The sequence below is a fragment of the Dermochelys coriacea genome, chromosome 9, assembly GCF_009764565.3.
Source record: "Dermochelys coriacea isolate rDerCor1 chromosome 9, rDerCor1.pri.v4, whole genome shotgun sequence".
Classification (NCBI taxonomy): Eukaryota; Metazoa; Chordata; order Testudines; family Dermochelyidae; genus Dermochelys; species Dermochelys coriacea.
This window is the reverse complement of record NC_050076.1, coordinates 97,954,645-97,982,569: the sequence shown is the minus strand read 5'-3', so window position 1 is coordinate 97,982,569 and position 27,925 is coordinate 97,954,645. Positions and strand designations below refer to the sequence as shown.

Genomic DNA, 27,925 nt, shown 5'->3' with positions numbered 1-27,925 from the left:
AATCTACTTTTTATTATGTAGTTATTGGTATAAGAAATACCAATTTAACATTCTGGCTCAACATCATGAGGCTTTGCAGGTAATTTCCTCCTTCTCTACCTAGCTTCATTCACAATGAGGCAATTGTACCGCAGCTCACATGTCCGACACCAGATAAGATGGGAACCTCGGCCAACGAAGCACGAAAGCAGGAAGGCAGCACCATACCTTGGGAGCGAAGTTAAGTATGTTAAGACTTTCGTTAGAACCTCCTCCGATGCTTCATTGAAATGGGAGTTTTCAGGAAACGTGATGATCCAACCGTTGTCTTTCCCTCGGCCACCTACAAGTAACAGAATAGTGCTTGTCTGTACAGTTTGTCCAGAAACCATGCCAAGCCAAAAAAGTCCCAATTTAAAACAAAACATGCAGCTAGTCCAATAGTGGTCATAAAGTAGCACTCATCTTTAACATCTACAGACTAAAGGCAAAAATCCTATCCTATCCCTTTTGAGCTTTGTATATTGGAGGTGGGGGGGCGGGAAGTAAAGCAGGTTCTACCTACGCTAAGGATCTCAGACACATCCTACAAGTACCAGACAGGGTGATTTAGGGAATGGAGGATCTAGGGAAACACTGCAGTGTTCATTGTTGCTCATCTTAGCCTCTGCTGCCAACCATCGGCATCATTCATGGTTGCTGGGGACTCACCGTGCCCTCATGCCATGAGCCTGCCCTGTTGGACTCCTGTCCAGTTGCTTTGAGGGTGCACCGTAGGGATGGGGAAGAGAGAATCCTGGCATCTTTTCTCCTCCTATTCCATCATTGCACCTATGCAACCCAGGGAAGGATTTTCTCATAAAAGTGTATCCTCATTGCAATACCAACAGGGTGTTATTGACACCTGCTGGTGAGAACAAACAGTTCAGTACTGCAACATGGAAGTGCTGGAGAGAAATCCAAATGACCCAATCCAAAAGCTCCATGTTTTGATGATCCTGAAACTGAAGAGAAAAATCATACACTTTCCATAGGGTTTAGGAACCATCCAATGGAATTCTGTATAGCAGGGTGTACCAGGTGTCTGCCCCTGTGAAGGCCAGAGGCCAGCCAGCATTGTTCTTTAAGACCAGGTGTTTGGGCCAGGTAGAGGGGATTATCAGACCCACCAAGTTAGGTGATTCCTATAAAGAGCTCAGTTGAGGTGGAGAGCTACAGGAAGCAGGCTGGTTCCTGTGGTAGGCCATGGGGCAGGATGACTCAAAGGCAGATGGCTCATAGGAGGACTGAGGAAGACTTGCCAGAAGCAGGGAGGTTCTGGCAAGAATGGCCTAGGTCAAGGGAACTAACTGTTTATTCTTGGGTTTTTGTGAAAGATTGTTGGTGCCCCCAATAAACGAAGCCCTGAGGAAAAAGGCCCGAACAGGATATGGGGTCCATCCCTCTTGGACTGGGGAGAAAGATCAGCAGCCTACACGGGGATAGAATTTTCAAAAATTCTGCAGGAAGATCATCATTTTCTAATAAATTCTTGGGTACAATTTTCAAAAGCCCCTAAATCCCATTTTCAGAAGTGACACTTGGGAGCTTAAGTCTCACTGAGAGTCAATGAGATTTGGGCTCCTAAGACACTTAGGATCTGATTTTTAAAGGTATCTATATGCCTAACAATGCAGATAGGTGCGTAGGTGCTTTTGAAAATCCCAGTAGACACTTAATTACTTTAAACAATCTGGCCTTTAGGCACTTCTGAAATTTTTACCCTTCAGTTTCTAAGGGTACATCTACACAGCAATTAAACACCCGTGGATGGCCTGGGTCAGCTGACTTGGGCTCGCAGGACCTGGGCTGTGGGGCTGTAAAATTGCTGTGTAGACAGTCAGGCCCAGACTGGAGCCCAAGCTCGGGGACCTCACAAGGGAGGAGGATCCCAGATCTCAGGTTCAAGCCAGAGCCTGAACAGCAACTTAGGCCTGCAGCCCGAGCCCCATACGCCCAAGTAAGCTGACCCAGACCAGCCCCAGGTCTTTTATTCCAGTGTTGACATACCATAAAATCACTTTTGAAAAATGGGACATAAGGGGTACTATTTTCAATAGAACCTACCTTTAGGCAGGAACTTTCCTCAGGAAGGATCAGATGAAAAACTAAAAAAGGACCTGGGAATTGGCCCCTAAAATGTTTCGGTATTATGGGCCAAATTCTAGCTTGGGTTTCAAATGCACATTTCCCACATAAGAGTTAGAACTATCAAAACTATTAGATGTTGGGGTGGGGGAGGGATAACCAGATGTATCCACTTAATCTCTGTATCAGCACACTTAGGATGCGATAGCAAAGAAGTCAGGAAAAAAAGGGTTAATACTTGTAAACTGGCCACAAGCCTATAGAAACATATTCTATTTTAAAGCACCATACTTGTGAATACTCTAAATGTATGAAGAGTGGAATATTTTGTAGCATGGCTTGAGAAAGAAACCTAATCTGATCTTTCAAACTGCCACAATGTTTTATTAACAACACTTCTAGTGGCACCGGAGATGAACTGATGAATAATCTCCTGTGTATAGTATCATTTTGCCAAATGGTGCATAGGTTCATGCAGCAAATTGAATTACTTTACACAGAGAACATGGGGAACATTTACCATACTCACCAGAAAGAAAAGCAAATTTCTTCCTCAAATTGTCACTGATGTCCTTTGCACAAAGGGGAATTATGGTTTCTAGGAAACACAGCAAAAGCAAAACAGCTAAATGCATCCATGAGTGGAGGCTTATCACTAAACTCAATATTTAAAAGGTCACACCTAAGAACACTGTATACCTAGGTATATACATTTCTTAACTCATCAAGCAGATCAAATGCCACAATACAGTGGTAACTATCAGGTGCATTAATTATGTTAAAGGTAACATGTCAGGGTTATCTTGAAATGTTAAGAATACATGCCTGTATTCAGCAGGACGTAGGGGATACTCGAAACTTTTTTTGTTTTTTTAAGTAAGCTACAGTTATAGGGGGATGAGGTGGACAAGGCTTTCTTCTGGCAACGAACGGAAGTTACTAGATCGCAGGCCCTGGTTCTTATGGGAGACTTCAATCACCCTGATATCTGCTGGGAGAGCAATACAGCACTTCACAGACAATCCAGGAAGTTTTTGGAAAGGGTAGGGGACAATTTCCTGGTGCAAGTGCTGGAGGAACCAACTAGGGGCAGAGCTCTTCTTGACCTGCTGCTCACAAACTGGGAAGAATTAGTAGGGGAAGCAAAAGTGGATGGGAACCTGGGAGGCAATGACTATGAGATTGTTGATTTCAGGATCCTGACACAGGGAAGAAAGGAGAGCTGCAGAATACGGACCCTGGACTTCAGAAAAGCAGACTTTGATAACCTCAGGGAACTGATGGGCAGGATCCCCTGGGAGAATAACATGAGGGGGAAAGGAATCCAGGAGAGCTGCCTGTATTTTAAAGAATCCTTATTGAAGTTACAGGGACAAACCACCCCACCCCGATGTGTAGAAAGAATAGTAAATATGGCAGGCGACTAGCTTGGCTTAACAGTGAAATCTTTGCTGATCTTAAACACAAAAAAGAAGTTTACAAGAAGTGGAAGATTGGACAAATGACCAGGGAAGAGTAAAAAAATATTGCTCGGGCATGCAGGAGTGAAATCAGGAAGGCCAAATCACACCTGGAGTTGCAGCTAGCAAGAGATGTTAAGAGTAACAAGAAGGGTTTCTTCAGGTATGTTAGCAACAAGAAGAAAGTCAAGGAAAGTGTGGGCCCCTTACTGAATGAGGGAGGCAACCTAGTGACAGAGGATGTGGAAAAAGCTAATGTACTCAATGCTTTTTTTGCCTCGGTCTTCACGAACAAGGTCAGCTCCCAGACTACTGCACTGGGCAGCACAGCATGGGGAGGAGGTGACCAGCCCTCTGTGGAGAAAGAAGTGGTTTGGGACTATTTAGAAAAGCTGGACGAGCACAAATCCATGGGTCCAGATGCACTGCATCCAAGAGTGCTAAAGGAGTTGGCAGATGTGATTGCAGAGACATTGGCCATTATCTTTGAAAACTCCTGGCAATTGGGGGAGGTCCCAGACGACTGGAAAAAGGCTAATGTAGTGCCCATCTTTAAAAAAGGGAAGAAGGAGGATCATGGGAACTACAGGCCAGTCAGCTTCACCTCAGTCCCTGGAAAAATCATAGAGCAGGTCCTCAAGGAATCAATTCTGAAGCACTTAGAGGAGAGGAAAGTGATCAGGAACAGTCAGCATGGATTCACCAAGGGAAGGTCATGCCTGACTAATCTAATTGCCTTCTATGACGAGACAACTGGCTCTGTGGATGAGGGGAAAGCAGTGGACATGTTGTTTCTTGACTTTAGCAAAGCTTTTGACGTGGTCTCCCACAGTATTCTTGCCAGCAAGTTAAAGTAGTATGGGCTGGATGAATGGACTACCAGGTGGATAGAAAGCTGGCTAGATTGTTGGGCTCAACAGGTAGTGATCAATGGCTCCATGTCTAGTTGGCAGCTGGTATCAAGTCGAGTGCCCCAAGGGTCGGTCCTGGGCCGGTTTTGTTCAATATCTTCATTAATAATCGGGAGGATGGTGTGGATTGCACCCTCAGCAAGTTTGCAGATGACTCTAAACTGAGAGGAGAGGTAGATACGCTGGAGGGTAGGGATAGGATACAGAGGGCCCTAGACAAATTAGAGGATTGGGCCAAAAGAAATCTGATGAGGTTCAACAAGGACAAGTGCAGAGTCCTGCACTTAGGGCGGAAGAATCCCATGCACCGTTACAGACTTGGGACCGAATGGCTAGGCAGCGGTTCTGCAGAAAAGGACCGAGGGGTTACAGTGGACGAGAAGCTGGATATGAGTCAACAGCGTGCCACTGTTGCCAAGAAGGCCAACGGCATTTTGGGATATATAAGTAGGGGCATTGCCAGCAGATTGAGGGATCTGATCAATTCCCCTCTATTTGACATTGGTGAGGCCTCATCTGGAGTACTGTGTCCAGTTTTGAGCCCCACACTACAAGAAGGATGTGGAAAAATTGGAAAACGTCCAGCGGAGGGCAACAAAAATGATTAGGGGACTGGAACACATGACTCATGAGGAAAGGCTGAGGGAACTAGGATTGTTTAGTCTGCGGAAGAGAAGAATGAGGGGGGATTTGATAGCTGCTTTCAAATACCTGAAAGGGGGTTCCAAAGAGGATGGATCTAGACTGTTCTCAGTGGTAGCAGATGACAGAACAAGGAGCAATGGTCTCAAGTTGCAGTGGGGGAGGTTTAGGTTGGATATTAGGAAAAACTTTTTCACTAGGAGGGTGGTGAAACACTGGAATGGGTTACCTAGGGAGGAGGTGGAAACTCCTTCCTTAGAAGTTTTTAAGGTCAGGCTTGACAAAGCCCTGGCGGGGATGATTTAGTTGGGGATTGGTCCTGCTTTGAGCAGGGGGTTGGACTAGATAACCTCCTGAGGTCCCTTCCAACCCTGATATTCTATGATTCTATAGTTCCCTCCTCTGCAGAATCCCTTGGTACTTCCCAGCACAGCGAGCTGCATGTTTCTGTTGGCAGCAGCAGTGTCAAAGAATGGTATCTTGTGAAATATACAGGGCATTTTATCATATTCATGTTTCTTAATTCTGGAAAAATTAATGCACGCCCAAAGCAAATAAAACTCTGCAGTCAGCCAAGCTGTTTGCACAAAACACATTAGAAAGATTAGAAAGGTTCTGATGCATCATGATTAGATTTCTAAAATTAAATAATAGGAAAAAAAGGCTGTAAGCCACCTGTAGTGTATCATGACCCCAACCTCCTGCATCTCAGCAGAATTTTATGACACGGAGAGAGAGAGAATGAATAAGGATTCGTGTCCATTAGAATATTATCCCACAATGTGTAAATGGAGTGATAGCTTAAAAATAAAAAAACACTCAATTTACACTGATTGAAGGTGCTGGAAACAAATATTACTATATAATGTATGTCCTGGATAGTGTGAATATGATCAATTTAAACACACCTATATGCCATTAAGTCTGCGCTTTTTGAAAGTTAAGCTTAACTCTATGTTTCTTTGATAAAACTCTGATTTCAGGGATTATTCTCTTGGCTGCCTGAAGTCCTGACACTGGGTGACATTCCACTACCTCCTTGGCTCACTGGGAACATTTCTTACTCAAATCCCTTTTCTGGCATCAAACATCGCTTATGTTGTTTTATTTGAGTGTTTCCCTGGCATTCAGTTGCATACCTTGCTATTTTCACTCCCATTCACTTAAACTGTTCTGTTTGCTGTTTACGGGTCAAGCCTTGGCCCAGTGATGTCAGTCGTAAAACTACTTATTTCAATGAGACCAAGATTTAGCCCTATTATTGTTGCTTACTCTACAGAATTAATTTTACTCCGAGGGAATTCTGCGCACAATATTTTTAAATTCTGCATATTTTATTTGTCAAAACAACACAATATAATCATACATGTTCAATTATTTGCTAACAAGTATTTTGAAATAACTTACCAAAATAATTGAACATTGTGTGATTATATTGTTATTGTGTTTCCGTGTTATTTTGATAAATAAAATATGCAAAAATTTAAAATTTTTAATTTTTTTGGTGCAGAATTCCCTCAAGAGTACCAGGGTTCTGTGTGGTGCAATCTGGGTGCAGGCAACTCGATGGAGAGCTAGGTGCGGTTGGGGATGGGGGGGGAGGGGTCCTAGGTGCACATGGGCTCGGTGTAGCGTTCTGGGTGCAGGGGACCCAGGTGAATATGGTTAGGGCTCAGTGAGGTGGGGGGCTCCTGCTACATGGGGTGAGGCTTAGTGGGGTGGGGGTTTGGGAGGCTCAGAGGGGGGCTCCAGATTTTGGGGTGGCTCAATGGGGGGTGTTGGTGGGGGAAGGGTTACTGTACAGGGAGCTGCTCCCCTTGTCTGCCCTACCCCCTTGCATCCAGACCCCCCTACACCCAACCCCCCGCTGAGCTTCACACACACACACACACACACACACACACACACACACACACAAAAAACTCTCCCTACCAAGCCCCTCCTGCAGTGTAGAGCTTCCTGCAGCCGGAGGAACTTTCTGGGGATTGATCTGACCCAGCCCCGGCTGCTCTGTGCAGGAAGGGAAGGGGGAGGGGGAACGCCGTCTCTATCCCCCTCCTCCCATCCCCCCACCCAGCCAAGACTAATTCCCTGGCTGGCCAGGGAAGCCCCAGTTCCCCTCCCCCCCAGTGATTTACTTCTCCCCCAACTGTCCGAACAGAAGCATCTGAGTTGCCGGGGAGGGGTGAGTGAACACTGGCGTAGCTTCTCTTTGCTTCCCCACCCCAACAGAAATCATTTTCTGCAAGGAAGCAAAGGGCATCGGGGGGGGGGGGCATTTTTCTGTTGCACCGCAATGGCGCAGAATTTCCCCAGAAGTTGTTAATCAACTTCCTTTAGCCCTCTCATCTACCCTGATGTACTTTATGACAGTGGTACCAGATTGTCTTTCTTCTCCTTTGCCTTCACTTTATCCCATCAATCAAGGTCAGCAACTCTTGTTTTTCATCTCCAAGTGTTCTTGCCAACTGTGTCATCCAACCTGAGGCCAACCTTCTTCATGTCCTCCTTCACCATCTCAAACCACCATTTTCTAGGTCTTCGTGATCTTTGTCCCTTGACTACTAGCTCTTGTACTCTCTGGTGAACACACCCCAAGTCTTGTCATCTCACATGACCCGGCCATGTCAGTTGATATGCCCTCAACTTTTCTGTGATGGGGGATAGCTGCATCATGGCTTGTACAGTTTCATTGGGTAGCTCTCGTCTTACTCAGCGTTCACTTTAGCATTCTCAGTTTGGCAGTCTGAAGTAACTGATGCTCTCTCTTCCTCATTGGCGATCATTCTGACCCATACATTATGGCTGGCCTAATCATGATCTTATATACTTTGCTCTTTAGTTTACTTGGCATATACTTACCGCAGAGAAATCCCATCAACTCCCTCCATTTACACCAAGTGCTCTTCATGTGGCTCCTAATGTCCGCATCGACATTCCCATCATGCCTCAACCCTGAACCAAGATATTTAAATTGTTGCATAGACTTTAACTCTATGCCAGCCTGTTTTACTGACTTCTCATTGTCCCTCTCAATGAAGCGTTGCATGTATTCAGCCTTTTGTCAGCTGATTCATAAGCCATTTCCCTCTAATGCAGCCTTCCATAGTTTTAGGTCCTTTTCCAGTTCATATTTCTCTTCACAGCACAACATAATGTCCTTGGCACAAAGCGTGCTCTACTGAGCTGATCTCCTAATCTGCTGCACCAATATGTCCTTTCCAATCACCAATAGGAATGGCCTGAAGGCCGATCCTTGATGTAGAGCTACCCTTGCAGTGAATGACTCCCTGCAGCCACAGCTGCTTCTCACTACCATTGTGCTACCCTGGTACATGTCCATGATAGTCTCAACGTATGTCTCCAGCAAACGGCATGACCCCAAGCATCACCAGAACAATTCTCCAGGCACTCTGTTATAAGCTTCACAGCTTCCAAATCCTCTGTGCTTCTTTGCCTAATCTTAGCTAATCCTTTCTCCCCCTCCTTCTTAAGTGGTCCTGCACATAAGGCTTTCAGTGCCTGACCCTTACTTTCTGCCACTGCTCTTTTGGCCATTTTCTTTACCAGCTTGCACTCCATTCTTATTTTCTGCCATCATTTAAACCTTTCCTCCTCCTCTTTCAATGCCTCCAGCACATCACTGGATCACTACCACATTGCCTTGCCATGAAATTTCCCTTCTTTCATTAGTGCACAAGCTGCCTGGGGCCAAGCTGTAATACGCTCAGATATTTTCCCCCAAAGTCTCTTTGGTATCATTGTGGTCGGTTTGGTCATTGTCCAACTCCTGCAGAACCTCATCCTTCAATCTCAAATTAACTTCATTCCCACAAGCCTCCAGCACTTTATCCTTTATTCCACAGCTTGTATTTTGTTCCCCATTAGTCTTTTCACCCAGAAGTACATTACAAGCAATGGATGTTGCTGCTTTGCAATCTTGTCTCCCTGGATCACTTTATATAAATGTGAGCGACTGTAAAAAGACTCTGTCCCTGCCCCCAAAGAGTTTACAGTCAAAGGCCTTGATACTACAGTCAGATCCACATGTGCAGAGACCAGGACCCCACTGTGTTAGGCACGGCACATGCATCTAAATGAATGCAACATTTGCATGCCTAATGACATCAGTAAACAAATGCAGGACTTGTGTGTGCACTCACAGTTACAGGCTATGTCTTCGCTGTCCAAAAGGTGCATTTTCCCATCAAGATTGCTAATTTGCTATAAAATGGAGACAAAGCACAAGTAATTTTTACCTCACTGAAGCTAGTCAGGGTCAACCCTATACCCCTCACCTAGGAATTGCCTTTTTTTCCAGTGAAGCCATAGCCACAGGACATTGTTTGAAAAGCTGGCCCACAGAATAAACTACTGTGACAATAAAATAGAAAGCAACTAAAGATTTACAATAAAGGCACCCTTTGCCTAAATTTAGGAATAGGGGCAGAAAGACTGATTTATTAATAGCTCTCAGAGAACACTGTTTAGCAACGAGGAGTTAACCTTAGGGTGGTAACAAAAGCACTTATTTAAAAAAAAACTAAAAAAAAAAAAGTGTCTTTCCAAGTCAATGTTTAATAGGAAGGCATTTATTTATCAGTTTGCATTCTTACCAGACTAGACAGGTTGCAGTGGATAAAGCAATTCGCTCCTTCCCCCTTTGAGCTATGCAAATTTTCTTGAGAACTTTTTTCACTGAAAATGCATATTTGGGCAACCAAAACATTCTGGTGAATTCGTGTCAAATTCACCAAATTGCTTGGGTCAAAAAAAGAAAAAGAAAAAAAAAAAGAATTCTGAAAAGCTGAAACATTTTGCTACATGTTCTAAATTAAAAGGTTTTGATTTTTTTTCTTCAAAAACTTTTTGTTTTGAATTTTATTCCACTTAAAATCAAAAAAAGTTTAAAAACTTCCAAAGCAAATGAAACGTTTCACGTGACCCAAAACAAAACAAAGTTAACTTTCTGGTTTTGCCAGAATATATATATTTTTTTGGGTCAACCTGAAACTCCTCCCCTACCCCGATTCAGCCACAAACCAAAAACTGGTTATTTGCACAGCTCTATTCCCACTGACCTTTAGATAGTCCTTTTCCTCCAAGCAGGGCCGGCCTTACGGAAAATGGCAGCCTGGATGAACTTGTATTTTGGCGCCTTTGGTCCCTGTAGGCACGGTGCCCCCCCCCCCCCCCGAATCTGCCCATCCCCCGTCCCTCCGACTCCTGCACTCTGTCCCCATCACTCCTAACCCCTGCACTCCCTCCTCCGCCCACATGGGGAAACTGACCTGAAGGCGTGAAGCAGCTGGCATTGCTGCTCGCTCCCACCTCAAATGCTAGGGGGCTGTGAGGGGGGAGCGAGGCGCGACATCAGGGCTCCCTGCATCCAGGTCACTTCCCCACCGGGGCTGCCTAAGGGGAGGGCAGGAGAGTAGCAGCTCCTGATACTCACCTCACAGTACAACCCAGGTGGGGAAAGTGACCTGGATGCAGGGAGCCCTGATGTCGCTCCTCGCTCCCCCCTCACAGCCCCCTAGGGGAGCACAGAGGAATGTTGGGGAGGGGGGTGAGTAGTATCTGTATGTCATCGCTACCCCCCCCCCATGTTTCTCCGCCGGGAGGGAGCAGAGAGAAATCTGGGCGCCCCCCACATCGCGCTCCCCTACCAGCCCCAAGCAGTTTCTAACTCTACGCCGGCAATGCTCACCTCTGCGCTGCTGCATGACGCCCCCTTGACCATAGCGCTTCTGGACGGTTGCCCGGGACGCCCACCCCTTAGGCCGGCCTTGCCTCCAAGAGAAATATCTGTTATCTGAAAAGTGCATGGTTCACCAGCAGCTGTACTGTTAGCAGATGCCAGTCACAGAATCATAGAATATCAGGGTTGGAAGGGACCTCAGGAGGTCATCTAGTCCAACCCCCTGCTCAAAGCAGGACCAATACCAACTAAATCATCCCAGCCAGGGCTTTCTCAAGCCTTACCCAATCTGCCCACTCTTGTGCCTTTCCTACCTGCCAGCCTCCTAAAGATCAGCTATGCTACAGGACAGTAATTGGAGAAAAAAAATTTTAAACAACAATCCCTGATAATGAAGGTTATTTAGCACTAGGGGGGCTTGTATTACTGTAGTGCCTTGTGGACCCAAATGAGCTTATGACCCTGTTGTGCTAGGCACTATACAAACACATACTAAGAGACCATCTTTTACCCAAACAATTTACAACCTAAATAGACAAGTCACACCCATGGTGGTAGGAGAAAGAGTTTCCTAGAGTCACAGGTAGGACTAGAACCTACAACTTCTGCACCCCTACCCACTGGACCACACTGCCGGTAAGTTGAAAGGCACTTTTTACCTTCAAAGCATTGTGCAAACACTAACCAATCAATCAATCTTCACAACACTCTCTGAGATACAACTTAAGTGACTACTTAAAGCCACATATACTAAAGCATGGATGGCTTCATGGGGGAGGGAGGCGGAAGAGAGGAGGGATGCGGCAAGCAGCAGGCGGGGGGGCCTTGCAGGAGTGGAGGGACACGGCTATCAGCAGGGATCTCCAGAGTGGGAAGTGGAGTGGAGAAGAGGAAGGACTCACCAGGGAGCAACAGGTTGTGAGGGCCTTGGGGAAGGGGCGGAGCAGGGATGGGAAGAGGCAGAGGGCAGGCAGGGCCACCACGGCTCAGGTGTCCCACAGCAGCGTGGCATCAGCTATGCCAAGGGAGGCTTAGCCTCCCCTGACCTATGATACCCACCACCTATGACACCAAGGACAAGGACTTTGTGTCAGGTTTGAACTCGGAAGTTCCTCGCCAACACCATGCCTTCCTCTCCAGCAACACTTTATTCACTTAAATTTTAAGTTCCTTTAAGGACAAAAGCTACTCCTCACTGTCCATGGGGGCAGCTGAACCCACTAACAGCGAGTGTAACCAACGGCTACCGCACGAAAGAGTGCCTCTCCCACCTTGGCTCAGCGTAGCCAAGGACAAGCAGCGGCAGAACCCACTTGTGGGAAAGTTAGGGAGATGGGGAGAAGAGTCGGGGATTTTGTTGAGTGTCCGGCAGCTGTGGGGAAGGACAGCAGACGAGATTGGTGGAGAGAAGGGCCCCTAAAGCTGAAAATTCAATGGCTGGGAGAGAGTTTGAGTTGCGACTCATGCTTAGGAGTCAGGGTTGTGGGGGGGTAGACTCAGCGACCGACAGTGATGGAGGCCCAGAATTTCAGAAGGTGACTAGCATTTTGGGGTCTCCCATTCAAGACACCTCAAAGGAGTTTCACGGCCAGAGGGCGGGTACTCAGCACTTTCTGACAATCAAGCCATTTTAAGGTGTCTCCACTTGGCCACTCAAAACCAGTTACTCTTGAAAATCTTGGCTGGGAGTACTTGGATCAGGCAGCAAAGAGTTAGACGCTTATGGGTGTACACTCCCTTGCAGAGCCTTAAGGGTTAAGGGAAGTCAATGGCTCGACAAAAAAAATATACAGATGAGATCACCACCCTTTTGGTAAAGGTCAAAGCGTAACCACTTCATGATCACATTCCCTTGCGGCTGTCACGTCACCGGCTTCCCTCTAGCACTCAGTTTGCATTCTTCACCTCATTCAACTTCCTGGGCAAATACTAGGAAAAATAAAGGCCCGGCACCCAATTCACCCTGCCTAAACCACACCAGGCAGACAACTGCTCTCAGATAGACCCTATCAGAGCAGTGCAGATACAAAACTGAACCTGAAACCAGTAGCACCTAGTAGAATCCTTTATCCTGTCATATCCCACAGGGCTTTACACATCAGACAGATATCCATGCCAAGCAGATTTGACTTCCACTTTTAAGGTTGCATCTAAAAACTTATGCAGAACTGGAGGGTAGATTGCCTGTAATAACATTTTACTATTCACTTCTATATACATACCCGGCTGAATATATAAAAATCACGCTGAAGCCATTGCTGCATTCAAGGAACAGAGCTGAAAGATTCCTCTTCCAACTGGATTGTTGCTACAACACATGGCTCCTGAGAATATGTGAAGTCAGGCAGGGGAAGGAAGGGGAGTATAGCGGTGTGTGGGGGGCATGTGGGATTGAGCCTTTATTCCTCAGGGCAGAGAGAGAGAGAGAATATGAATCTGTACTTAAGAGAACACTGCTGAATCATTTCTGTCCTAGCTGGTTGGTTTTGTGCAGCCCAGAATATGCTGCCGAGTCCTCTTCCCTTTTGACTGTATCCTGGGGTGGATTTTAGGATTTGTACAAATTGAGGCTATGAGAATGATGCCCATTCTTAGAAATCTTTCCTTTCAGGATGGTCAAAGTCCATCTGTTCAGGTACTTACAGTAGTCTACACAGTTAATAAGGAGCTAGCTTTTGAGCCTTGACTCCCTCTGTTCAGATACACAGGCCCTCTGGCTTCATTAATATCCTTTTTAAAGGGTTTTCCTGTCCCTCTCCCATTGTTTTCTTTCCTTTCTGAACTTCACTGTAGCCCACACCATCTGTAAACAGCAGCTGCACCACACACTTGTCAAGACGACATAGTAACTCATTACATTTTTATGATATTGATCAAGTGTTCTTTGTAACTATGAAGCCAGCTCTAAGTGTATTTAATTGAAAGGAGTAGAAATGTGTTTTATGGGAAGGCTGCTGCAACACTGTGGGAAGCTATAATAGAGACACATTAAACCATGAAGATAATCCCTTGGTCATTCCCTGTTTGCGCTGCTGAGGATGCTATGCTCTGAAGAGGGAATATTTGTCTGGTGGACAGAGGGGCGTGAGAAACTGGATCATTGCATCCTATTACCCTTTCTCTCACTGTATCAGTTTAAGCCAGCCACTTAATCAACCATGCTCTACCTTAGTTTAGTCATCTGCAAGCCTTCCCTGCCTCAAAAGGCTCCTGTGAAGTTACTGATGTCTACAAAGTGCTTTGAGGCCACCACATGAATGATATTCTGCAAGTGCAAAATATTCTTGCTTCAAAAGCAATGCATCTGCCAGGAAAGACTATGCATTTTGTCCAGAGTGCAAGGCAGGAGCGAGTTATTTTAAACCATATACTATCTATTCAATCTATGCAACGTCCTACAATAAATTGCACACGATTGAGAAAAATCTACACAGGACATTAAAAACACAGTGTGTTAAATAGGAAAGCAGTTCTTTTCCTAGCCTGCAGGGACACACGATGCAGGCACGCCAACACAAGCAGGCAACTGTTGCTACTGCTATGTACTCCAGGCTCAAACTTTGAACTACTGTGGTACTAAACGTTGTGAAGAACACAACACGCACACACAGTGCCCTAGAGGCTCAGAACGCACCGACACCCACTGCCTAGATGTCAGTTCTGCCTGCACCTCCTCTGCCTCCATCTTCCCCCACTCCTGGCCATGCGGCCGCTTCTACCACAACCTTATGGTTGGAACTAGGTCCACTCTGGTCCCCCGTCACTAGGTCCACCCTGTTCCTTGAAACTCACCTGTTTTACTAAGCTGATCACCTCACTTTTGGGGCACCTTCCTGTGTCTAATCTCCTGCACCACGCTTGTTTGTGCTAGATGCGTGTGCAGTAGTTCAGGTACCTGCTATGGGGGGCAGGGAACCTCAAAGCACCAATAAGCATGACATATGCTTAAATGACACTCTTGTCAAACAGGTGTGAGCAGGAAGCATGCCCTGGTTATCATCATGCAGGAGGAGGGCAGAAAGCTGCCCATATTTTCACAGGCATCTTATTTTCAAGGACTAAACTCTGTATTTTAATATTACGTTTTTATTAATACTCCTTGGAATATGGGACCTATCTTATTTACAATAAGGTGTAGGCTAGTAACCTGAGCACATAGCTGGTAGCCAGGAACTCCTGAGCCGTCATCCCTGGCTCTGAGACAGACTTCCTTTGTGGCCATGAATCAGATCACTTGTCTTCCCTGCTTCGGTTTCCCCATTTGTAAAGTGGGACAATCACAGGCCTCTCAGGGAGGTTGTAGTGCTATTTCTGGCACAGTGCTGTATTATCCCCAAAAGAACCTCAAGTTTTAAAACAGCCCAACCTTCAGTGATCAGGCAGGCATGGACTATGCAGGTTTGTGAACATGTAGGGTGATGGGCTCTGAGCAAGTGTCAATCAAAAGGTGTGTGCTTAGAACAAAACAGGTGTGAAATAAAATTACATTAGACTCTCCTGGGCAATTGGATACAAACGGGTTTCCTTAACCCGCTGGACCTGTTTGTCTGTATCTGGCAAAGGACTTCAGAGCTCAGATAAAGCTGCAGTTTGGCCAGATCTGTGCTCCAGCCTTACATCCATCAGGGAAACTACCTCTGCTCCTTAATTAGGATCTCCCTTCACTCCTTAAAGGGTGTACATTTAATCTGCATTGGCATCCAATGTATACAGCATCCTTATTGTGGGAAGGCAGAAGGAACTCCACAGTTAAGGCTGCAACTGAGTTTGCATTATGAACTCCCTAAAATCCACAAACAAAAGGAACATCAGCCTCCAAATCAGGAGGTGAGGTCTGGGGCGAAGAGAGAATTTTTCTACCAAGTTGGAAGCAAGATGGTTGATGGGGGTTCTGTGGCAGCAGCAGGAGAGAGAGACCGAGGGGGGGGGAGACACGCTGAGCAAGTCTCATCCCATGGAAATGACCTATGGGATGCGAGGAGGAACTCATGGTGGGAGAAGCTTGGGGAGTCTCCCAGAGAACCAGGTTTTGATTTTAATTACACTGAATTCACCCAGAGCAACTTGGTGCCAATAGCCTCACTCTGGATTTACACCAGTGTAAGTGAGATCATAGTCTGGCCATAGAGCTTTAAAACTCCGGGCTGCTTCATCCCACTTAATGCATACACATCTTTTTACACATACAGCAGTGATCGACACCCATTAAATGCATGGATTTTATTAAGCAGATTCCTCTCTTACCTACAGGTTTCAGAGTAGCAGCCGTGTTAGTCTGTATTCGCAAAAAGAAAAGGAGTACTTGTGGCACCTTAGAGACTAACAAATTTATTAGAGCATAAGCTTTCGTGAGCTACAGCTCACTATGCATCCGATGAAGTGAGCTGTAGCTCACGAAAGCTTATGCTCTAATAAATTTGTTAGTCTCTAAGGTGCCACAAGTACTGCTTTTCTTTTCTCTTACCTACAGTGAGAATGGAATTACCAAATTTGTCATCCAAGTGTGCAAAACACACACAGTTGTGGGCCTGTTTGCATGCACAATTGGCATTGCGACAGACTGCTGCTGTATGCCAATTACTGTAAAGAGCCATTTGCAACAGCAGTTACCTGAACTAAACATCCACTTGCAGTAAATGCACGCACAAATAAGGCACCAAAAAAGATGCACAGCTGCTTACCCAAACCCCAATCCTGCAAAAATGTACACAGCTGCTTCACTTTCCACACACAGCCAATCCCACTGAAGCCACTGGGGCTACACAGCTCAATAAATCCACACAGGATCGGGGTCCTAATGCATTAAGGGAGAAGTCTTATATATCCATTTAGAAAAAAAGAATATGAGAATAATTATTGCTATTGAACTCAGACGTGACCAGAAATTCAACGGCCACTATTTTATTCCAAAGCATAGCAGCCCTTTTTACCGTGCTCCAATGGCACAAAAGATATGGTAAAATATTGATGACATGGTCTCAGTTGCTCTGAATGCTGTAAACACAGCCTGCCTGATAGCAGATCCTGCCAGAGTTGGTTCTTCTGACATTTACAGTATCGCTTCTCGGCTCTTTGAGCTAAGATCAAGTGTAGTGGCTAAGATCAAGTGTAAGTAGTCTCTTGGCCTATCAAAGGCCGTGATCAAGTGTCTTGATGTTTTTGGTCTTTTGGCCTTGAGATGAAAACTTTGTCTGTGTCTCTTGGACCTTGAAGTGAAAAAAATTATCTAAGTTATATCTGTTCTTATCAGTTTAATATCTGATATGTCCTTTATTTGAGGACTGTATATTAAATTGATTTACAGTTTGCATGCTGCAGTGTCTCCAGGCTACATAACATCTGTAACCCTTGCGAGTAACATTCAAAAGGCTTTCAGCCACAAGACTGTAAATTCTTAATTATAGCAAGTTAAAACCAGACTTTCATTAGCAGGTAAAGATTAGCAATGAGATAAATTAGAAAAAATGTCTTCTGATATTAAAGATACACTTCATCAACTCTGGGAAAGCCAACAAGCATCATCGGCTGGTTCTGTCAAAAATACCACAGCAAACCACCATCTGTCACATACTAATTGAAGAGGAAGTTCCAAAAAGCTCAGGAATCACTGACACGCTTACGAAAGAAAACCGGCTCACAATCTACTCTGCAATGATACAATGTGCAGGCAAATCAATCCCAGGGAAGTTTAACACACGCCCCGTGTTAATCTGGACAGACACTACTTTCTAATGGGCCAGGTTTTGCTCACAGTTCCGTGCCCACCGCCCCACTGCAGTTAAAACCATGCTCACACCGGCTCCACACATGTAGCTGCTGAGAAAATCAGGTTTTCGAATGCCGCACAAGGGGCTTTTCACCACGTGGCTCCCATTGGCTTAATCGGTGAAGCCATCCCTGAGCATATAAATTGGCCTCTACCAAGTAGCCCCTAACTCAGTTTCAGCATTGATGACAAGGTGGGGCAGAGCTTTTACTGCACTGAGTGGGAGTCTAGTACCCACCACAGCCTACTTCTCCCACCGTGGCTGCCTACCCAGCCCAGAGCCATTATTACTCACACCCACCAGCCAGGAGAGAGTCACTGCTCAACTAGTAGCCCTGCTCCCCACCCCTCCCATTAGACTCCAGCAGATCTACTGTCAAGACAAGTATCCAATGCATCCGATGAAGTGAGCTGTAGCTCACGAAAGCTTATGCTCTAATAAATTTGTTAGTCTCTAAGGTGCCACAAGTACTCCTTTTCTTTTTGCGAATACAGACTAACACGGCTGCTACTCTGAAACCTGTCAAGACAAGGAGACCCAATCCAGGCTCATTAGCAAAGAGGACCTGCTCACCACCCAACCGGCCACCTCCAGCCAAAAGAGCACAAGGTGTCCTGCTGTCCTCACTACTGACAGAAGAGACCATAGGACAACCTGTCTGCCATCCTTTCTGCTGCCAAAGACCTGCTCTTAGGTAGGGAACCGCACAGCGGAGCATTGGAGTAACAAGATGGATCAAGGGCTGCAGGGTGTTGGGAAGAGTGTGGTACACAGGGAATGAGTCTCCAACAAAGGTGGATGTTTATTGAGGGAGCCCCTTAGTGAAATGTTAGCAGCTTTCCTCACCGGTCAGCAGCTTTCCACGTGGTGCTGAGTTCTGTGGGGCGCTGGAAGTCAGGCAGGGCCTGCAGAGCTGTAGCAGCTGAGCACTGGGTGCTCACTAGGACTTAGGGCCTCCAACAAATGCAGATATGCCGGCCGAAGAGAAGCAGCAAGACAGCCTCAGCAAAGCGTGCTGCCTTCCCATGCAGACCCAGCCTTCGTATGGCAGCGGCCAATCCATCATTCTGAGGTGGGCCAGCCACAGTCCATCAAGCCACCCCGATTACCGGTACCCAACACAGTGGCGCCCTGCAGGGCACACAGCGTCAGTGCCGGGGCTGAAGAGGGCAGCATTCCTTACAGTCGCTGCGGAAAGGCACTCCCTGCGGTGTCTGCCTCCAAGAAGTGGCACGCGCAGAGGGAGGGCTCTGGGGAGCCCCCTGCTGGCTATATCCCCTTGAGCCATGAAGAAGCACCAACAGAACCAGCCGCCTTGTCATCAGAGCAATAGCAACGACATTTTGGTCATTCCCTATGCAGGTGCATCGTGGGCGGGGGGGAAGAATTCCCTGGTTCCTTTCTCCCCCGCAAATGCACCTCCACAAGACACTGCACCTTCACCTATGAATACTTTGTCCACCTAGCTGTTCATCCTAGCTCCCATGCCCTGATGTCTAGGTCACCGGGACTTCTGGGGAACAGGCAGCACATGCCATGGTTTCATGAATAAGGGCATCAACCTCTGTAGGATGCAGTGCCTGAAGTAAATGGTAACTTATAATACATACACTCCTTACAGTGTGTATGATAAACCCATTGTTTCACGTTCTCTGTGTGTGTGTGTATATAAATCTCTCCTCTGTTTTTTCCACCAAATGCATCCGATGAAGTGAGCTGTAGCTCACGAAAGCTTATGCTCTAATAAATTTGTTAGTCTCTAAGGTGCCACAAGTACTCCTTTTCTTTTTAATAATACTTTGCACTCTTAGAGCCTTTCATCCATGGCACCTTGCAAAGGCACCTCACAAACATTCATGAATAAGCCTCACAACAACCCTGTGAGGAAGGAAAGCATTACCCCCTTTTTACAGAGTGGGAAACTGAGGCAGGGAAATTAAGGGATTTCTCCAGGTCACCCAGCACCGGTCTAACACTTGACATTTTCATTGTGTTTTAACAGCTGTTAACTAACCTGGTTGAAAATTCTAGTGTAAACACAACATGAACATTTGTTCCTAGACACAAATACTTCTCACTAGTCATCTGTAGGCTGCAACCTGGGGTTCAATAGAACTGATGGCAAGCTTCTGTGTCCTGTCGAGGCAAGAATTTATACTTGTGTTAGTTAACATGAGAGAAAGCAGAAGAAAGTATTCAAGTGTAAACACTGCCAGACTTCCAGTAAGTGAGTCATGAATTGATTCCTAGACCTCTTCTTAAAGTAAAAAGAAAAGGAGTACTTGTGGCACCTTAGAGACTAACAAATTTATTAGAGCATAAGCTTTCGTGAGCTACAGCTCACTTCATCGGATGCTGTAGCTCACGAAAGCTTATGCTCTAATAAATTTGTTAGTCTCTAAGGTGCCACAAGTACTCCTTTTCTTTTTGCGAATACAGACTAACACGGCTGCTACTCTGAAACCTTCTTAAAGTAGTAATCCACAGATTGATTAAATAGCTCAATGAAATTCACTAACCATTCACTTCTTAGCATACTGAAAATCAGATTACCAGCTAACCAAGCATAAATTATAAGTGTGTCATTGTACATAATGAAGTGGAGGAGAGAGAGAGAGATGAAATTGCCATTCAGGCTCTCTGATGCTTTGTGGAACTTTTCACATGTGCAGGGAGAACACGATCCTAAGGCTAGCTGATCCATATCCAGGCAGGGTGTCTGGAGAGAGAGAGAGAGAGAGGGGCTGATCTGCATGAAAATGTATCCCAGATAAACTTCACAGGACAAGGGGGATCATAACATCACTATAGGATCTGATCAGCACAGAACCAAGTTGATGCGATGTCAGAGTCCACCACAAAACTGACCCTCCGTAAACCCTTAGCCTGGAACCGCACTGTAAATTCCCCGGAGCCCCTCCAGCAGACACCGGAGTGAAGGAAACCCACATCCACAGAGCAGCAAAAACACCCAGAATCCTTAGTCATCCCCATTATACTCAAACTATAGAGACCCATATACCCGAAAGGTAGCAAAGATATGCAGCCATGGAAAAGTCCCAGCCAGAACAGCTGAAGCAATGCTGTCAGCTGAACAGAAGGGGGCAAGTGGTTCAGAGCCAGTTCTGGATTTTGGGGGTCCACTAGTTCTGGGGACTGAACTTCTTGCTTCTTCCCTATGGGCCAGATCCTACTTCCCCAATCAGAATAATGTCACAAGGGGAGTGAGCCTCAGGGAATTTTTCCCGCTCTGTATGGAGGGGAAATATGCCAAGTTATTGAGTTCACGGGAGCCACAATCCCTCAGCATCTCTATACACTTCCTGGCTCCAAACCAAAGTTAACAGCTAGCCAACTACAGAAGCTTTATTCAAAGCAGGCCAAGCAGAAATAGGTTGAATTACAGTAGGAGAGGCTTTCATATTACCCACTTCCATCACATGGCTGCTAACCTCCCAGACTGTTAGAGCAACATCCAATACGCTGATCTGTGTTTGTCTAACCAGACCAGCTCTCTGTCTGCACCCACCCCAATGCCAGCTGAAAATTGGGAAAGTTAAAAGCCAGTTCAGCTCAATTTTGGATTTGTGTTTAACAAAAGAAATGCAATAAAAGTTTCTCAACTCCCACAATGCGCATTCATGTTCACCTCCCAGTAAACAGCGTGGGCATTAAAAAAAAAAAACTTGTTCAGAGTCTTTCGCATTAAGCTTAAAGCAATGTCTGAGCTTCAGCCAGCTTTTAACTTTCCTCAATTTCCAACTTCAGTCGGTCTGTGCTTAGGAAAGACCCAGGAGTGAGACTAAAGAGGTTTTCCCAATCAGCATAGAGCTGTATTTGCCAAACAGGCATTGGGGAATATGCTTAGCATCTGCCCTCACAATGCATCACTGATAGCCAATATTATCAGCTTCCAAAGCAAATCTAATTCACTACAAGGTCATTTAAAGGAGGGCTGCAGAGGCAAAGAAGAGTGAACATACATCAATAACTTTTCACATCATCTTCAATCTCTTGCAAATCTTTCTCCCTTTAGGCCAAATTCCAATTTTGCATATGTATAGGTAAGAACCTCAGCAGGAGATGAAGAAGCAAGGCAGAGGGTAGACTTGAAGGATAAGTCCTGGGGCCTAATTCATTTGCAAACTTGGGAGCAGCAGCGTTGAAGTCTATGGATTTCAGAGTAGCAGCCGTGTTAGTCTGTATTCGCAAAAAGAAAAGGAGTACTTGTGGCACCTTAGAGACTAACAAATTTATTAGAGCATAAGCTTTCGTGAGCTACAGCTCACTTCATCGGATGCATCCGATGAAGTGAGCTGTAGCTCACGAAAGCTTATGCTCTAATAAATTTGTTAGTCTCTAAGGTGCCACAAGTACTCCTTTTCTTTTTGCGAAGTCTATGGAGTGACTAATTCCCTGCCCTTAGCCCATGTACCCTGTAATAATGGGAAACTCAATTCTGCAGCAAGGCCCCCAGTTTTGAAATAATTAGCTGTGTTGACATTTGTCATCTTGCGGTTTCAGAGTTAACTCGCTGAAACAGACATGAGAGTCCACCACTTTCAGCATTGTTTCAGTCTGTCTGCAGTCTTGGGCAGACAACGCTACATCAGTTTACACTGCCTTTGTTGTTGTAGGGCTTTCTTCTGAACCGCAAGTGCCAGAAACAACTGTTTTTAAAAAAGGAAGGGACGTTGGAACTCAATTCTGTGTTAAACTCTGGAGCTGGGGAATCATGTAATCTTAAAGCCCTGGTTAAAAATGTGGCATTATTCTGTTACTCTGACTCAAGAAGCAAACACAGCAGAAAAAGTAGAGGAAATGTTTTCCCATAAAAAACAGTTTCAGAGCATCATGCAGATTAGAGGCAAAGGTAGACTCTGACAGTACTTAAGTCAATTACCCTCCCCCACTCCACTTTATATTTCAGATTACCTCCCTCCCACACAGCCCTGTTGTCATTTCACTTTTCTTATGGTAAACGACTGATAAATCATGAAATTGCAGGTGTAGAAACTGTGCTTTATGCAAACGGAATGCATCCTACCTACTGTTTAAGATTCCTCTTTCTCCTGTGGTCCTTGTTAGGGCTGCAGCTCCTTGAATGGCTTGGAGTGATAATATTATTCATTTTCTGGACATCAGAATACAAGCTTACTATGTAATAACAGCTCTCAAATAGCATCTCCTACAACCACGGCTATAAACACGTTACGCCCTAAAAAGACTGAAAGAAAGTGTGTGTGTGTATGTATTGTGACAGGGTCAGGCCAGATGGCTACAAGAGAGTGCTAGAAGGCAGATATATTAGCCCCATGTTAAGTAGGTCCCTTTTCCCTGGGTAAGGTAACAGGGAAGATTCCAGAACAATCAGGAACTTTCTGGAAACAATTAAGGCAGACAGGCTGATTAGAACACCTGCATCAAATCTAGAAGCTGCTAGAATCAATTAAGGCAGGCTAATCAGGGCACCTGGGTTTAAAAAGGAGCTCACTTCAGTTTGTGGTGCGTGTGCCTGGAGCTGGGAGCAAGAGGCGCAACTTGATACCAAGGAGGAGTTGACCTGGACTGTGGGTTCCACCAGAAGGGAAGGTCTCTGGCCTGTTTCCCGATCCACTAGGTGGATCAGCAGAGACTGCGGGGATTATTGTTCTTCCTTTTCCCCATGCTGGCCAGTGATGAGGCTAACTGAGTGAATGGCAGATTTGAGCCACGAAAGTGGACAAACTGAAGGCTGCTGTGAACCTCTGAGGTGAGCAAATCCACCAATAAGCACAGGATCCACCAAGGCAGAGAAGGAGCTTTGTCACAATATATACACACAACGTTGCCAACCCTCATGATTTTATCACAAGTCTCCTAGTATTGGATGCTTTCCTTGAACCCTCTGCACTTGCAGTCAAGCAACTGTGTGAGAATCTCAGTTTTCATTTTTTTAAAAAAAAAGTTTCTTCCCCTTGTGGTTGGGGAAAAGTGCCTAAAACGTATCCCAAGGCCAGGCTAAAAAAGTCAGAAATAACGGGGTGGGGAAGAATCCAACATTTTTTATCCTTTTAGAAATCTCATGATTTGGAGTGGAGGCTGACTGTTTTAACACTAAGAGCAACCCAAATCATGGTCCCAGTCCTGCAACTGGACCCACACAAATTCATCCTTGTTCCCGTATAGAGTCCCACAGACTTTCCAAAAGCAGGTGTAAAGGTCCATCTGCAGAGTGGAATGCAGGACTGGGACCTGTGTTACCGGAGAGCAATCTGCCCAGGTTCCCCAGACTTCATTTACATAGTGTGGAGAATTTATGCATCACCGCTGCATTCGTGCCCTTATACTCGCACTGCCTCTCTAAAGCCCAGTCCTGATCTAGCTTCAAGAAAATAGGAGTTTTGTCATTGACTCAACAGGAATAGGATCAGACTCTATAGAACTGTTTTGTTTTAATTGAACATTCCCACAAACAGCATCCTTTTCTTGCTCATGCATGTGTTCCTTTGCAGCACCAACCACTTTTACTACAGAACCTAATCATCTCTACCTATATTCGCCAATAAAAAAAATCCAGCCTAATAAATTCAGCTACCCTATGCAAAGGAGTCGAGACAAACAGAATTAGACTGTTCGATCCTTGTGTTAGAGTGTCTTCTGTGCCAGGCCTGGCTCCAAGCACATAGATGGCCCTTAAGAGATAATGAATGACATGTGTCTTCAGTTCTGGGACTGGATGTGCTCTCTGTCACCACGGGGAAAGCAGTGCCAATAGCCCCTGACTCTTTCCCCTGGATATCCATTAAAGGATTATGCTGAAAAGAAATAAAATCTCCCCCAAAAGCAAACCCTTGGAAGGTTTATCAGCAAATTATAAAAAAGAAAAGGAGTACTTGTGGCACCTTAGAGACTAACAAATTTATTAGAGCATAAGCTTTCGTGAGCTACAGCTCACTTCATCGGATGCACGAAAGCTTATGCTCTAATAAATTTGTTAGTCTCTAACAAGTCTCTAACAAGGTGCCACAAGTACTCCTTTTCTTTTTGCGAATACAGACTAACACGGCTGCTACTCTGAAACCAGCAAATTATAGAATCACAAAAGTGTAGGACTGGAATGGACCTCAGTAAATCATCTAGCCCAGTCCGCTGCACTCAATGCAGGACTATACAATAACTAGATCATGGGCCATCAAAGGGAGCTCTGTTAAGGCACAAGGGCAGCCCATGGCCTAAAGTTACTGGGTCAAGTCACACCTGCTTTTCATCAGTGTAGCACATCCACATTAAGGGTTGACATTGATGCAACATCATCGATGTAGTCAAACTAATAAATTTTTGAATCGAGACCTAAGTGACTCAGGAAGGGCAACAAGGAAGTGAGCTGTAGCTCACGAAAGCTTATGCTCTAATAAATTTGTTAGTCTCTAAGGTGCCACGGGTACTCCTTTTCTTTTTAAGGAAAACAAGCTATCATACACATCTGCTGCTTTTTTTTTTTTAAAACTGTAAATAGATCAATCAAGAGTTGATCATGCCCAGCTGCTATTCAACCTACCCATCAATAACTGGCTGACCTGGAACCATTCTGAGGGTTCGATGCAGCAATTTGTAAAATGCTGATGGCTTCTATTGTGTGACTATACCAAACACACAGGTGACTCAGAGCCTGCATAATCAATGTGAGGTTCGGCTTGGTGCATCACTGCCCGTCACAGAGGTTCCAAAACAAGCCACAACTTTCTGACCATCACACAATCTACTAGCAAATAAACTGCAGCCTGATTTATACACCCAAAGCCCAACAGAAGGCCCACCAAAAGCATAAGGCAGAGTACTGCAAGTACGAACAAGAGGGAGTACTGCAGCAATACTGGCCTATGGAAGCCCGACAAAGGGGCTAGCATCCGATCACACACTTTTGCTTATTCCTTTTCGACAGCGTTCCAGCAACAAGAAAGGGCATGTCAGAGACGCAAGGGGAGGCAGCAATTATTGTAAAAATAAGACCCCCTTCTACATGCATAGTACAATCCATCAAAGCAAGTGTTATTCAGTGCCTTTTAAACAACCACCATCCAGCACTTACAATGAAACCTACCAGAGACTTCTAACAAGAATTCACTTTAGTGATCTGTCTGCCTAGTATTTAGGCCCCAGTTCTCTAAACAGCTACAAGCGTTTGACATTATGCATGTGAATAAAGTTAAGCATGTATATAGGTGCATTAGGATCCTGGCTTTAGAGTGCGAGGGCCCAGGCTATTTCCCCCCTGCAACTTGTACGGTTCTGTCAGCAATTACATCACACACCTGTATCCGAAGTGTCACCTCCACAGGTCCACTGGGTGCAAGTAGCATGGTATTTGGAAGGCATGAGCATGCAATACATTTATTTGTGAGCAACCGGAAGATGCAGAAGTCTGTCCCTTTCGCTTGGTAAAAAAATCAGTTAAAATCAGTCTTTAGGATGCATGTTTGAAGGCATGCTCTAAATTAGGCAGGAAAATTGCTGCTGGACAGAAGAACTAGGTGAGGGAGAAAAAACAGGCTGGGTCAAAGAGACTGTGGGCTGCAGGTGGATTCTGGGTTTGGGTTTCCAATATGAAGATGGTTACTTTTGGCTCTCTTTACAAAAAATTTTTTAAACACCACCCTGTTTTCACTGGAGTTTACCAATGCTACCCCCCTCCCCATCTTCCCCCCCCCCCTCCAAGCCCCCTGCCCGTCAGGGCAGGTCAGCCCTCCAAACAAACAGCCCCAAAAGCAGTCCCCACGGCCGGGATTAAAGCTCCTGCCAGGTTTGGGCTTGGACGGCTTCAATCGCTGGGTGTAAGGCGCGAACGAACCGGGCAGCGAGGGACTCGCGTCCCAGCAGCTGCCCCGTGACCCCGGCCGCCCGGTGCAACTTTCGCTCGCTGCGGCTCCGCCCGGCAGGACCGCGGCGCTGGGGGGCAGGGAAGAGGAGTCGGATCCTGGGGGGGCTGAGGCGAAGCAGGGGGCGCCAGGCCGGCTGCGCCCGGAGGCAGAGCCGGGGAAGGGGAGCGGTCCCTTACCGGCGGCGCTGGAGTCGAGGCGGGCGGCGGCTTGCAGCAGGCAGTAGTAGCGCTCCATTTCCACCTCCGAGATCCGGCTGCGCTCCGGCGCGGGGGGCGCCAGGGCCATGCCCGAGGCCGGGCGCTCCGGCGCGGGGCTCGCCAGGGCCGAGCTCCGCGGGGAGGGGGATGCAGGTGAGTTGGTCCCCGCTGCCAGTTGCTCGCGCCGGGCTGGGCTCCCCCCAGGCGGGAGCCAGCGCCGGGATCGCCCCCCGAGACTCGCTCCCCGGCTGCTGCTGGCCCGGCTCAGCCTGGCCCCTCGCCTCCGCAGCGGGCAGCGCCAGCCCCGGCGCTCCGGGCAGCCTGGCCTGCGCGCCCAGCACTGCGGAGCCGCCGGCTGCCCTGCTAGCCCGGCAGGGCCGCTGCCTCCAGCCCGGGCGCACGGGACCTTGGCTGGGAGTTTCCCCTGCTGGGGGCGGCTCGGGAACACCTCGCCCGGCAGCGGCCGGGGACGGGGCCGTTCGTCCCTCCCCGGCGCCTCCCGGCGGAGCGGCTGGCGAGCGGCAGGGGGCTAAGCCCGGACCCCAGCCCTGCTCTGGCGCTGCCTCCCCGGCTCGCTGCTGCGCTCAGGGCGCAGCGGGGCTCTGCGCGCACGGGGTGGCCGGGATGCGGGCAGCCCTCCCCAGGTACCGCCCAGCGGGACGGGGAGAGTGGGGTACGCGAGCCAAGCTGTGCCACCGCCAAGGATGGGGACCCCCGCCCCTCTCTGCAGCGGGTAGAAGGCAGCAGGGACATGCCCTCTACCCCTCACCCCGGCTATTCCTCGCCTGGCAGCGAGTATTGGCTTTCCCCTGCTCTAAATTCGGCAAGTCCCCCAGGGGTGAAATCCTGGCTCCGCTGAAATCAGTGGGAGTTTTCCTATTGTCTTTAAAGGGGCCAGGAGTTCACCCCACGGCTTTATCAAAGCCATTGGCTGTGAGGGCCCAGACATTTCACAGCCTGCTGCTGCCCATCAGCCTTCAGTGCCCAGGCTCCATAGATCAGTAATGATCTGGGTTCTTGCAATGAGGGACAGGGGGTGTTAAATGTCCAGTGAACTTAAGTCTTCTAGAAAGTAACACAACAGGATTTGTTTGATGGCCACAGGTTGGATGCAGGTGCCCTGACCTGCCTCAATGGGCCTCAGCCCTTCCTGGAGAGACCCTTTGGGTCGGAGGAGGTAGTTGAGTCACCTCATCCTAACTCTTCCTTCTGGTTCTCAGCTGAGGCCATCAGCCAGAAAGCCAGCTGCCACCTGTATCAATGCTATGTTATACCAACCA

At 46.8% G+C, this 27,925-nt stretch overlaps 1 protein-coding gene and 1 pseudogene across 1 annotated transcript; one reads left to right on the top strand and one right to left on the bottom strand.

Moving 5' to 3' along the window:
- LOC119861681 (guanine nucleotide exchange factor DBS-like) lies at positions 1-27,603 on the bottom strand. The gene is made up of 3 exons (XM_038417085.2): positions 26,625-27,603; positions 2,636-2,704; positions 1-322 (listed from the first exon to the last, which is right to left on the bottom strand). Exons 1-3 carry the CDS (start codon positions 26,731-26,733, stop codon positions 96-98), a joined length of 405 nt encoding a protein of 134 aa, XP_038273013.1. The 5' UTR covers positions 26,734-27,603; the 3' UTR covers positions 1-95.
- LOC119861967 lies at positions 17,038-17,170 on the top strand (annotated as a pseudogene).
- Positions 27,604-27,925: the final 322 nt, after the last annotated feature.